Source organism: Molothrus ater, chromosome 4 (assembly GCF_012460135.2).
Source record: "Molothrus ater isolate BHLD 08-10-18 breed brown headed cowbird chromosome 4, BPBGC_Mater_1.1, whole genome shotgun sequence".
Classification (NCBI taxonomy): Eukaryota; Metazoa; Chordata; class Aves; order Passeriformes; family Icteridae; genus Molothrus; species Molothrus ater.
The window spans coordinates 49,232,696-49,245,772 of NC_050481.2; the positions used below are offsets into that span (position 1 = coordinate 49,232,696).

Here is a 13,077-nt window from a genome sequence, read left to right on the forward strand (position 1 = left end):
AAACTTCTGCCAAATCTCATTTTCTACCTCTCTCCTGACATATATTCAGAAGGGTTACATTAATGTGGATTAGCTACACAAGAGCTGAATAGAAAACAGACAAAAAGTGAATGTTGTAACTTTGCTTTGTGTAATCTAAGAAAAATGGCACTGCCAAACAAAAAAAAAAGAAATCAAAAGAAAGACTTGTCTACATTTCAGTAAAAAATTCAGGAAAATAACATTCAGTCTCCCAAGTTATTGTTGCAGTCTATGGCTCCAGTTCACCATCCTAACTATGACCCCAGCAATGCTGAGATGCTATGGGGGAGCAACTGGGAGAAAGTGCCCTTAAAAATTAAAATTATGCATAAAGGAGCACATATATAGTGTTCTATCCATTTAAAATAATTTCAGAAGGATTTTTATATGTAAGAAGTATATATTGTACACATAAATAAACAAAATAATATTATTTTCCTTTCTTTCTTACACCTGGGAACAGTTTTCTTTAGATAATATAGCTAGACAAACTATTAGAGATGTGTCAGTGATGGGCTTTGGACTTACTGCTGACCCCAGGAGAGAAAAAACCCCACTATCTTTACATGTGTGTCATTTCATCCATATTTCAGATAGCAGCACTTTGATCACCTTGAAATATATTGTTTACTTTGAACCCTTATGATTTGAGTTAGTGTTCACATTTTTTCTATTTCTCTCTGTCAATTCCCTTATTCTTTGTTGGAAACCCTTGCAGGTTTTCAAGCTAAAATGGTAAAAAGTTTTGGTCCTCTTGAATGGATGTTTAAATTAAGAGTGCTGTTCATTTAAAAAAAAAAAAATCAGCCTGACAAAACAATAGAGACACTGTGCTTGAATAGGTGGCTCCTAAAGTAAATTGTCTTCCTGATTTTAAAAGAGTTCATTACATCCAACCACATTTTCCTGCCTGCAATGTAAGGCTTCAAGAGTGATTAGAAGAGGCATGTCTTAGAAAGGAACCTGAAAAAATATACTCCATCACTGATGCATCAGATGGAGCAATTACAGCACGAATCTATTATGGAGCTAAATGACTGCATGTAAGAATTTTAAGATTGCCTAAAGATTTACTTTAGCTAGAATGTAATAAAAGTGAAATTGCGTTTAGGACTAGCCCCAAAATTTTATGATTTAAAAAACTGCAAAACAAACCACAAAACCTCCCACACCCTGGGTAAAATCCTGACCCTGCAGAAGCTTTATTAGGGGCTTTATTGTGGGATTTCATGCCCTTTGCTCCAAAAGAAATTGCCTATAAATTTTGAACTTCTACTGTTCTGTAAAATCTAAACAGAAAAACACTGTTCATCTGTTTGTATTGCTCTTTTGCCATGAATTACAGTTCTGTACATTGCAATTTCACTTAAATGAAAAAGATACCTTCTTGCCATTGACCTAAATAGTGCAGCCTGTAACGCTTCCAGAAAAACTGCTGGGATTGAGCCTCTCTTTCCTTTATTCACTTTCCCTCCATGGCTTTTCCTCATCTCAAACCATCAGATCTCTGCAGCTCTTCAGCAGTCTGAGACATTAAAGCCTGTGTTCAAGCTCCTAGCCTGTCTAAATAATTTCTTTTTGACCTATGCAGTGCATTCATCTCTAAAATAGCTTTTGTATAATAAGGCAACAAAATTTAGCAAAATATATTGCTTCTGGCTGCAGACAAGTGATCCCTTGAGCATTGCAAGCATCATTTCCTGTGACTTATGTTACTTCTCTGCCCATTCTCCAATTTTTTTTCAGCTAATTTGGATTCTGTTTTGTTACTCTAATCCCAGTGTATTTTGCATGAATAACATATTTTTCCTTCTTGTAATAATTTCCTTCTGGAACAAATATATAAGTGTAAAATGGGTCCAAAAAGCAATCTTTGTGACACTTGGTAGCATTCCTCACACAATTTGTTTACTGCTTCTAACCTCCAAGCAAATTTCTCCCTTTTTGTCTTCATGATGTTTCTTTTTCTGTCTGCCACTAACATCTCAGTGCTGCTGGTTTACCCCATTTTTTTGCATGGCTGTCACAGCTACATCTGTTCTGCTTCTCTAGGAGCAGCCTATATATCCAGTCTTGCATCTCAGCCACAGATGTGCTTTTTCCATCTGGCAAAAATGCTTGTTCAGGCTTTGCTCATAGCAGGTGTCACCTGTGTCTCCCACATCCCTCTTGGTACTTGCAGTTCCAGCTCTGTGTCACAGCTTCCCTTGGAATCCCTGTTAGAAGATGGGCAGTGCCTGCCCCTTGCTGCCTTGCCTACAAACTGGGCAGAAAGCCCTCACAGAGTGACATGAATGTATTTCTTACACAGGCACAAAAGTAGGCATCATTAAGACTTGAGCCTCTGTAACCAGGTGGGAAAAGGGTTTCTGTGTCACTGAGATGAAGAAAAAAGGTCAGTTTTGAAACATTAGTCAGTAGGGATTCAGACCCTTTCTGTTCATGTATAGATTCTGGCACAAAAGAGAGGAAACAAATGACTCTGTATTTAGCTGATAGCTTCCACCTTCTGATCAGGAGCTTGTCTTACTGCTCAGCAATAGGTCCAGGATCATTGCTGTGGGAGCTCATTGTCTGAAGAATATGTGTGCAGCCTCCAAGAAGAGGGATATTACATGTGCTAGAGGAGGCAGCAGACCTATTACAAATGCTATCAAGAGGAGGAAGATAAGCATTTGTGAATTAGCATCAAAAGGAGAATTTTCTCTAAATTTGTTTCCTGCAAGAGAAAAAAGCATTATCCTTGTTCTTACATGCCAGAAGAACTGGGGAGAAGTCCTGGCTCCAAGATTCTGCATTCACTAGTAGAATTCACATTCAGGTTTTAATGCTGGGTTTTCCCCTTTAATCTTTCTTCAAAGAGTAAATCCTTTGACATGTACAAATTTGTCTGTTCCCATAATCCATTGGTTAAATTTTATGGAAACAAAACACTTTGAAGGAAGGAACTCTGCCTCATAAATACAGGTATTGATATAAGCTTTTACTATGAGTACAGGCCATGATTTCCCATATGTTTGGAAGAATTTACTGAAAAACAGATGAACACATAGCTTGTTGAATAACTCAGTAGTTTGGGTCTGAATGAGTTGTATTTAAAAGACATCAAAGCTTTTTGTGATTGGGATTGTTTAAAAATATAGTAGCAAGATAACAGCTTAGATCTTTTTCACACCAGAAGCATATGAAGTCTTTTTCATTTGCTCTTGGAACAACCCAAAACTTTGAGTAAAGATGAAGCCAGTCTGAACAGCACAGACATAACACCTTGAGCCCAGCCAGTCTGAGGGGGTGATGCACTGTGTAATTGTACTTTGTCTGGAACTGCAGGGCAAAGACATGTACCTCATCCTGGAGAACGACATGCTGAACCTGATTGACCCCATGGACCGCACGGTCCTGCACGCGCAGCCCATCGTGAGCATCCGAGTCTGGGGCGTGGGCCGTGACAACGGCCGGTGAGTGTTGGCTCTGCTTGTCTGCCTTGGTGCTATTTCAGTCTGCTAATGCATACTGCACATTACTCTGTCCCAGGGCCTGAGAAAAGGTGGGTAAATTCTTCTTTTTGTTGCTGGTGTTACTTTTTCAACTCTGCTTTTCATGGTATATTGCTTGTATGCTGTTTTGTTAAGCCTGCCTTTCAGATTAACTCAGTCAGGTGCATAAAACTGCACGTGTAACATTGATTTGTTTCAGATCTATGTAGTACTTTTGGTATAAAAGCATGTTTTCAAATATGTCTCATAGTATGTTTCTCCTGCCTATGTGAAAGCATGTCTTTCTGCTGGTCCAAGTAAATGTACTACCAATGCTCTGACTGTTTGTGTGTGGTTATAACTTCTTGAGGTATTTAATATGATGGAGGAAAACACTGGATTGAGGGAAAAGAGTTTAGTCATTACTATTACTTCTAGATCTTGATGTAAGAAAATCCCCAAGGATGTTGCAGAAAACTGAGATTTGTCCCTGAAATATCCTGCCTGTGAGCTGAAGCTGTTCCTTGTGGTAGGAAGCAATCAGGAGTGTGTGCTAAAGGCCTTTCTGCCCTAGAAGCAGTGTTTCCTTAGGTTTTCCTTCTTGGCTGATCTCTTGGTAGCATTCTTGTTTGTCGTGTAATACTGGTGAGGAAACCGGGTTGTGAAAGTGACTTATTTGGAGCAGGACAGTGAGCTGCCTCCCAGTCTGATTGGGCATTTTGATGTAGTGAAAACATTGCCATTCACATTGAGAAAGTCCAGGATCTTAGCACAGTACCCATCCTGACACAAGGATGGTAAGGATTGAGTAACACTAGCAAGCTTCTGCTTTTTGTGTCCACATTTGGTAATGATCAGGTAAGTCCTGTATGACCAATACTGGCTGTGATGGAATAACCACATCATTGGACAAGACAAGGGTTGCTGATGTCATTTATCTAAAAGGTCTTTGACACAGTCTCCTACTACATTCTTCTTTATAAATTGGAGAGACATGGATTTGATGAGTGGACTGCTGGATGGGTGTGAAACTGGTTGGATAACTGCAGCCAGAGGTTACTGGTCAATGGCTCAGAGTCCCAGTGGACATCAGTGATAATGGTGCCCTTCAGGGATCTGCACTGGAGCCAGGGTTACTTAATATCTTCATTAAAGACATGGATGAAGGGATCAAATAGACCCTCAGCAAATTTGCTGATGACACCAAGCTAAGTGGTGCAGTTGACACTTCTGAAGGACGAAATGCCATCCAAAGGGACCTGGACAGGCTTGAGAAGTGGGGCCATGGGAATCTCATGAGGTTTAACAAGACCAAACACAGAGTGCTGCACCTGGGTCAGGACAACCCCCGGTATAAACACAGGCTGGGGGATGCACAGACCCAGAGCAGCCCTGCCAGGGAGGATTTGGTGATGCTGGTGGGTGAGAGGCTGGACATGACCCAGCCATGGGCACTCCCAGCCCAGAGAGCCAAAGGTGTCCTGGGCTGCATCCAGAGCCCCGTGGGCAGCAGGGGAGGGAGGGGATTCTGCCCCTCTGCTCTGCTCTGCTCTGCTCTGCTCTGCTCTGCTCTGCTCTGCTCTGCTCTGCTCTGCTCTGCTCTGGTGAGACCCCACCTGCAGGGCTGCAGCCAGCTCTGGGGTTCCAGCACAGGAAGGACATGGACCTGTTAGAGGAGGGCCACCAAGTTGATTAGAGGGATGGAGCACCTCTCCTATGAGGAAAGGCTGAGACACCTGGGATTGTTCAGCCTGGAAAAGAAAAGGCTTCAAGGTGACCTAATTGTGACCTTTCAGTACCTGAAATGGAGCTTACAGGAAAGATGGAGTGAGACAATTCACAAGAGCATGTAGTGACAGGACAAGGGAAAATGGTTTCAAACTGAAAAAGAGTAGGTTTAGATTGCATTTCAGGAAGAAATTCTTTGCTATGAGGGTGGTGAGGCACTGGAACAGGTTACCCAGAGAAGCTGTGGGTGTCCTGTCCCTGGAAAGGTTCAAGGCCAGGCTGGATGGAGCTCTAAGCCACCTGGTCTAGTGAAGTGTCCCTGCCTAAGGCGGGGGAGTTGGAGCTAGATGATCTTTGAAGTCTCTTCTAACCCAAGCCCTTCTGTGATTGTCAAGATATTTCAAATAGTCAGGGTTTGGAGTTTTTCATCTCTAACTTTTGATAGGAAATGTAATTTCAAACATGAAAAATCTTTCTCAGTAAAAGATTTTCTGAAACTTGTTTTATCTGTCTCAAAGATTCTGATTACAATGGCTAAATTTCTAAAAGGGAAGGTGATTAATTTTTTAGGTGACTAAAGGCTTCTAATTTTTTTACTCTTATAAATGACTGATAGTCTATTGGGCATGGGTTAACTGGTTTTCACTTCCATTGGTACAGATTTTTGAGAGATCTAAAAGGGGCAAATCCAGTTTGAAATGCTGGGAAGTAAAAAGGTTTTAACTCCTAATGAATAAACCATTGGAGTTCTTTGTTTGCATTAGAAAGGTGGATTGAAGGGTGCATTACACATTTCCCTTCAAGTCAGTTTTAGTAGTACCTTGCTTAGGTCAGAAAATAGAGTGTTTTAAGGGGCACCCAAATGTGATGCAGCTTTACAGAGTAAAAGATGCCAGCTTTGATCTTCATTCATTTTTTTTAAGCATTTACTGTTCTTTTCCCAAATACTTACATTTCTTTGTGAAATAAAATCATTCCATTATGTTCTTTATAAAATGAGATAATGAATCATATTTCTTCAGGCTGGGTACCTGCTTTTCCTAAAGACAGAACTGGTCATGGATGTTTTTAGGAAACATTTAGGAGAAAAGTACCTTTTGCAATCATGTGGCACCAATACATTGTGTGCTTTTGGTGAAATGTGTCTGGGGGTGGGAGGCAATAGCAGACTCTCCTAGATGAACATAAGCCCCATCAATAGGGCAGGGGTTGGGAAAGGTTGTGTGTGCACAGGAGTGTGTCTGCTCTGACCTGCTGTGGTGCCCCACAACATTCACCAAGAACTGTGTGCAAGGCATAGGAAATGTCTGATCCAAATCCTGCCCTTCTTCATGCCATAGCTGGGGGCCAAAGATGAATTCCAGTTCTAAGACTTCTGCAGAAACTTATGTCTCTATTAAGAAGAAATGTTTAGATATGGAATATGTGGGAGGAGTACAGGTCCAATTTTAAAAATACAAATAACAAGAACCCTTCAAACCCAGTTCTTCCTTTTTGTCATAAAAGGTAGCCACTTGAGAAATCACAACTGTTTTCCTGAAAGGAAGTTACATGCGATGCTGATAATACAGAGAAACTGGCAGAGGAAATAAACTAATTTTTTCTCATGTTTCTACTGTCAGTAGTGGGAGTAGGCCTTTCTGTGTTCAAAGTGAACATTTCTTGTTTCTGGAGAGCATGACATTTCTTGACCAGCTGCTGTAAGGAACAGCAAGAAACAGTTTATTAAATTTTAATACATATTGTGTTTAGGTATTAAACACAAAGCCAAAGCCAGCTTTAATATTTCATTTGCTGGCACACTAATGTTCTTAGCCACTTTTATTGGAACTTGGGGTGTTTTCATCATAAGAAATTTTACTTCAGAACTTTCCTATTCATAACCATTTGTAAGAATTTTCATAGGTGCTTTTACAGAAATTTTGTGTCCAGAATGACTTTCAGGACTGGAGCCCACTCTTTTGAAATTTAATTTGTTTAATGTTTTATTGACACATTTTAAAAAATAAGAAAAAAAAAAGCAGTGTAGCTATTACTTGTAAGTAAATTCAGACTGCATGTGATGTTAAATAACAGAAGATCAAAATGACAAGCAGAAAGAACAAACTTATGAGTGCATAATCAGATGTACAATATATGTTTGGTGTAGAAATGTTCAGTGTAGCATAAAAGATGTAGCATTTGCTGAAGAAGCACTAACACATAAGAAAAAACATTTTGAGGAGGCAAAACAAAAGGAGACCAGAAGCTGAGAAAACCATATTGTTGAGCTGGAAACTGCTCTGCAGCTCTTTTCATGTGTACATTACCCACAGTCCTTGCATTCATCCTGGTAAAATCACCTGTTGCTACTGAGGTGAGAAATACCAAAGCCATTCACTGACTGCAAAAGCAGCTTTCCCTGATTGTGGGTTTGCCATCACCAGAAAAAATGCTAGAGATTGCATTGCTGCTTAGGTGGATTAAGTGTTCATGAAGCTGATGAAATCCCAGTTTCTGGTGGGAAATTCTTCCAGAAGTTGTTGCACATGAATTTCCTTGATTAGTTATATCTTCTAGTCCAAGAACCTGTATAATTAAACATATTGGGTTTGTTCTGAAAAGTAGTATTTTAATTTTAAAATACTGTAGAAATGTATATTTCTCTGTATTTTGATCTCTTTGAACCCCCAAATGGTCTGCAGGCCCTCCTTTTAACTCTTTTGCTTGTATTAATTTATTTGTGTAGTTTCTGCTTTGGAAGATGAAGAGATTTTCTAATGACACATGAACAGATGATTTTCTAAGCTCTGCCATAATGAAAGATTGATGAAACACAGAGATCTGCTGATGAAAGTTTAATCTGAGGATGTGGCTGCTATCTCACCTCAGGCAGAAGTGTTTTCCAGGAGACTGTAATCACTCTCTCCATAGGTTACACTATTATCCTGACCTTTGGAGTTTCTTATTTAACATTCCTGGGGTAGCAAAGGCTTCCTCATTTGGTTAACTTGGGCTGTGTGGTGATTTTGTGTTTCATCCCTTGTTTTCAATTGATCAGTCAGTAAAATATGTTTGATTTTAAAAGGCCTGGAGTGCCTTCATAAAACCATGAACAAAAGCAGATTCCTAAAAATTGGTGGGTATGCATGGATGTGTATGCTGAGCTCCTGTGTTTGATATCTATACATGGGCATTAGAGGAAAATAAATGTCCTGTATACATGCAACCCTTTGGCAGACTTGGTGATACCTTGTGATTTTTAAAAGTCAAAAACCTCTGTCATTTGTACAACCTTCCTCTCCTCCTGTTCTGAAAACAGTATTCATTTAGTATTATTTGTAAATAAGAACAGTCCTTGCAGTTGCATAAATAGTTTGATTTCAAGATCACTAGGGTCATTGTCACATGGAGGTGTCACAGGTGTATCAGTGAATAATTGTCAGTGCTGTGTTTGCTTCCTAACAAGCCATGCATGCCATGTTTTTCTCCTCATCATTAAAAGCGTGTTTACAGCCTCGGGATGCACTGAGGCTGTAAAAGGGCTGCTCCTCTCTCTTGTGAGCAGCATGACTGTACATTAATCATTCCTCAGGTTGGGTTTTGTCTCTCCTCCTGGACTGCTGGTGCATGCCCTTTGCTTTCTGAGCAGCTCGCTAACAAGGAAGAGAGAAAAGGCAATGGCTCATCAGTTTTGTAGATGAGATTCTGTTAGCACATTTCCCTGAGTCCTCCTTTATCTTCATTGCTCCTCCACCAGTCTAAAGCCCACCTCAAGTTTTAAAAAATCTAAAGGACTTTAACTGCCTGAAAGATCACAGTTTCTTGTCTCCTGGTGACTTCATACAGCAGCAGCATATCCAGCTGAAATAGTCTGTGGTCAGCTGGCAAGGAGGGCTGCTGGTGAATTCAGGAGACATCTTTGGTGGGTCTGAATATGGAACTGGATGGGGTGGGCACCTGGTGTGTTGGACAGAACACACAACATGTGTCTGTTCATCCACTAGCCTTGTCACCACACAGAGCAGGCTTGTTTTCAGTGTATAGTTTGTGTGTTTTCTGACAGGCAGAGGAGGGAGCCTGGTTGCTTTTGGTTCTTAAGTGATGGGAGAGGCACATTCTCTGGTATTAAAGTTTTCTGACCACAGACACTCTGACTGGATGATGTGAATGTGTTGTGCTCCCTCCTCTGCCCCATTTTATCAGGTGGGGATGTCCATTGCCCTGCTGCTCTGAACTGCTGCTGTTTTTCTGCTGCCTAGACATAGGAATAAAATGAAGCTGAGATTCAGAAAGGGGAGAAAGGCAGACAGGGCCTTGAAGAAAGTAGAAAATGGATGCACACATGATGAGGCTCAAGCTGCCTCAGAAGGGGAGAGCAGGCAACTAAATGAATAGATGCCCCAGGTCAGATGGACATAATCCTCTAAGCTGAAAGAGAAGAGAACCCTGACAACAATATGAATTATCTGACCTCTGTTATCTCAGGAGCTGTTAGGACAAGAGAAAACTTTTGGGGTGATATAAGAGAAAAATGGGACAAATCTGTGGCAAATGGGAACAATATGATGTAAACTAATGGCTCAAATTCCTCAGAATATGGGGAATTAAAAATAGTATGCTGCCTTGCTTTTTCCATGGTTAACAAAAATGTCTGGGTTTCAGAGCTGTTTAACACCTGTGCTGTCCACTGACTTCAGTAGGATCTCTGCACATTCAGGGTCTTTGAAAATCAAGTGTCTAAATTCAGATTTAGTGGCTTCTAGATGTATCATTCAGGAAGGTGTTTAAGTTTTTTTGGACTGCCTTCCCTCTGACGTGATGATTGAATGTGCTCTGAGTCTTTCTTCAGTTCTATGAGAGAAGCTTATCAAACTGCACAAGATAATGAATAATAAACTTTCTTTTCTGCATTAGTGACATGGTTGAGAAAAGCAGAAAATAAATTAAAACTGAAATGGTGTTTGCACCTGCTCTTCTGAAAAGATAACACCTCTCAAAGAATGTGTAATTTCAGCTGAGCTCTTCAATCTCTGAAACACCACTAATCAATATTGCCTATTCCCTTCGGTCCCTGTAACCTTGGAATAAGGACAAAACATACTGTAAGAAATCACATAAATAGGGCATAGGTGAAGGATTACACTGGAGAAAAAGGATTTTACTGGCTTTTCTGACCTCTCTTCTTAGCTCAGTTTTTACAGTTATCTTTTGCTTTTTCTTCTTCCCTAAGCCAGCTGCATTTGAAGATCCTTTTCTGTATGTTTTGGTAGCATTTCCCCTTCTCATTAAGAAATAGTTTAGGTAGTTATTTATGCAAAACTTCTCATTTATATCCATAAGTTCTGGCATCATTGTTTGGAGGTGCAGTGTGTTCTAGGAGGGAGTAATAAAACAATACAGCTGTGAAAGGGAGAATCCAGTCAAGCTTACAGAATTGATCTGTTTTAAAGCAAACATGGTCAAAAAGCTGCATGTGTGCTTGATACTTTGATTCATTAAACTGGTTTATTTTAGCTTTGGGATTTAACATGAAAGACACAGTAGACTGAAGATGCATTGAAATAGGCTGGTATTAACTTGAAATATTATCTAATTTGAAACACCTGTAGTTTTGCACCAGTGGTTTTCTGTTGCTGGTGGCTTCAACTGGGGCAGCATCCTTCTATCCTTTCTGAGTAATCTCACTAATGAGATGAAAAAATATTACATAGAAACACAGAATCAATTAGGTTGGAAAAGATCTCTGAGATGATTAAGTCCAACCTTAGAGTCCAGTCACCACCCTGTCAACTAGATTGTGGCACCAAGTGCCACTTCCTGTCTTGAACAGGGATGGTTACCCCACCACCTCCCTGGGCAGTCCATTCCAATGTCTAGTCACTCTTTCTGGGAACAAATTCCTCCTGATCTCCAACCTGAACCTTTTTAAATAGCACTTGAAATTATTCCACTGTAAAAGTTTCAGTTAAGACAAATGATATATCTAGATGTAGACTAAAAATAAGCACTGTGATATAGTCAGGTTGTCTCAATTAATGAGATGGCATATTGACTGAGTCCCTGGCTTAAAGCCTTTATACAAATTTGTGCTAGAAAATCTCCACACATTCCCTGTTGTTTCAGCTATTAAACATTTCAGGATACAGCTAGAGTAATCCATTAATTTAAGCAGCTATCACAGAGGCCCTTGAGAACAGCTGAGCTGCCTGTGAATGTGTGTGGCTCAGGAGAGCTACTGACTGCCATTTTGGGGTAGAAATCTGATGAGTTCTTCTACTATTCTTTTCTCCATATGTTAATTGAGCAGATGCTGTGTCCAGACTGGATTTCTGTAAGTAACTGCTGCTTCAACTCCATAGCAAAACAGTGATGCAAGTGATGCAAAAAAGCAGCTGCTGTCCAGCTCTGTACCTGTCACCAGGAAACATCCATCTTCCTCCCAGACTCTCTACAGCCCTGCTAGATTTCAACACACAAGTTTGAAGCTTTGATCCTGCCTCTCAGCCAAAGCTGGTTTAAACTTACCTTATTTACATTGTGTGGTCATCACTTGGGTGCATACTCCTTCTGTTGATTCCTCTCCAAGGAGGCTGTGCAAACAAAAAATACCAACTTCCTTCCCAAACCAGCTGGAGGCAATTGAAGGTGCCTGCCTTGCATTCACCCCCTTTATCTTCAGCAGTGCTGAAGTTAGTCTTAATTACACATCTCTCAGAGGCTGTATCAACATAGGGACTGTGTATAGAGGGAGCCACCTATGGAATAAGTGGCTGTCAAATAATTAAAAAATGCTTTTCTTAAAAACATAACAAAACAAAAAAGACTCAATAGTAACTTTTTTGTATTCTTTCATTCTCATCTCAAGACCTTTTCTAGTCTAAGGTCTCTGTAGCAGATGAGAGAAAACCAAATTAGTCCACTAGTGATTTCACTTTGTTAGTCTAATGTATATTGAACCTGTTCAGTTAGTACTAAGGTGGACATATAAAAACCTTCTGAGGAGAAAAGCCAAGGAAAGTATAGGCCATTGAAGAGAAGAGCAATGTTTTACAAAAAATTGTGCCAAGAATGCTTACTAACACCTTGCTGGCTAAAAGTTCATAAAGCTGTCTGCAACCTTGGTTGTAGTATATTTGTATGAGCAGTAAAACACTTTTCTGTTGTGTAGTGGTTCACTTGAAAATGTAAACCTTTTGCAAGATATGTAATTACATTGCTTATTGTTTTCTATTGTGAGCAAAACTTTGACTTTATAAAAATTGTTACTGGGCAATTAATTTCAGAAAAAATAATTGAGAGGGAAAAAATATTTGTGCAGCAGAAAGTGTTTAATTCAATTATCTCACTGTTATGCTAGTTAATAAAATGTGGGAGATTCACAACTTTCTAATGTAGCAAATGAAGAAGCAAAAGTACAGGCAGAAAGAGACCTGTGTAGCTCTTCCTCCTGTCCAAACACCTTATGTTAGTATTGTACTGGTGGGTTAGAGAGAGTTGTATATAAGATGTAGATGTTAGAGATTATATTAGAGAGGTGTATGTAGGATGTTTCTATATACACCTTTACTGTGTAAATTTTTATATCCACCTAGATAAAAACACCTTTGATCTTTGCATGAGTGTTTTCCTGATATCAAGAGGATTTGTGACATGTCTATGTATTTGTAGACCACTGAATGTCTTCTGGCATTTGCTATATGCAATAGCAAAATGAGGTACAGCTTTGACCTGTGTCTCTCTCTATGCACAGTCACAAACTCGACTACCTGTACTTATATAATAATTTGAAATGTGCCTCTAAGAGGATTCTCTTGCTATCAATTTAGCTCTTCAATTATTTAAGTGTCACATCTACCTCTGGATGCTTTTT

At 39.8% G+C, this 13,077-nt stretch overlaps 1 protein-coding gene across 1 annotated transcript in view; it reads left to right on the plus strand.

Annotated features, from left to right (window-relative positions):
* The window catches only part of APBB2 (amyloid beta precursor protein binding family B member 2), a 162,309-nt gene that overhangs the window by 117,219 nt on the left and 32,013 nt on the right, over positions 1 to 13,077 (plus strand). Inside the window, 1 exon segment of the mRNA XM_054514594.1 lies at positions 3,352 to 3,479. Coding sequence (XP_054370569.1) covers positions 3,352 to 3,479 — 128 coding nt within the window.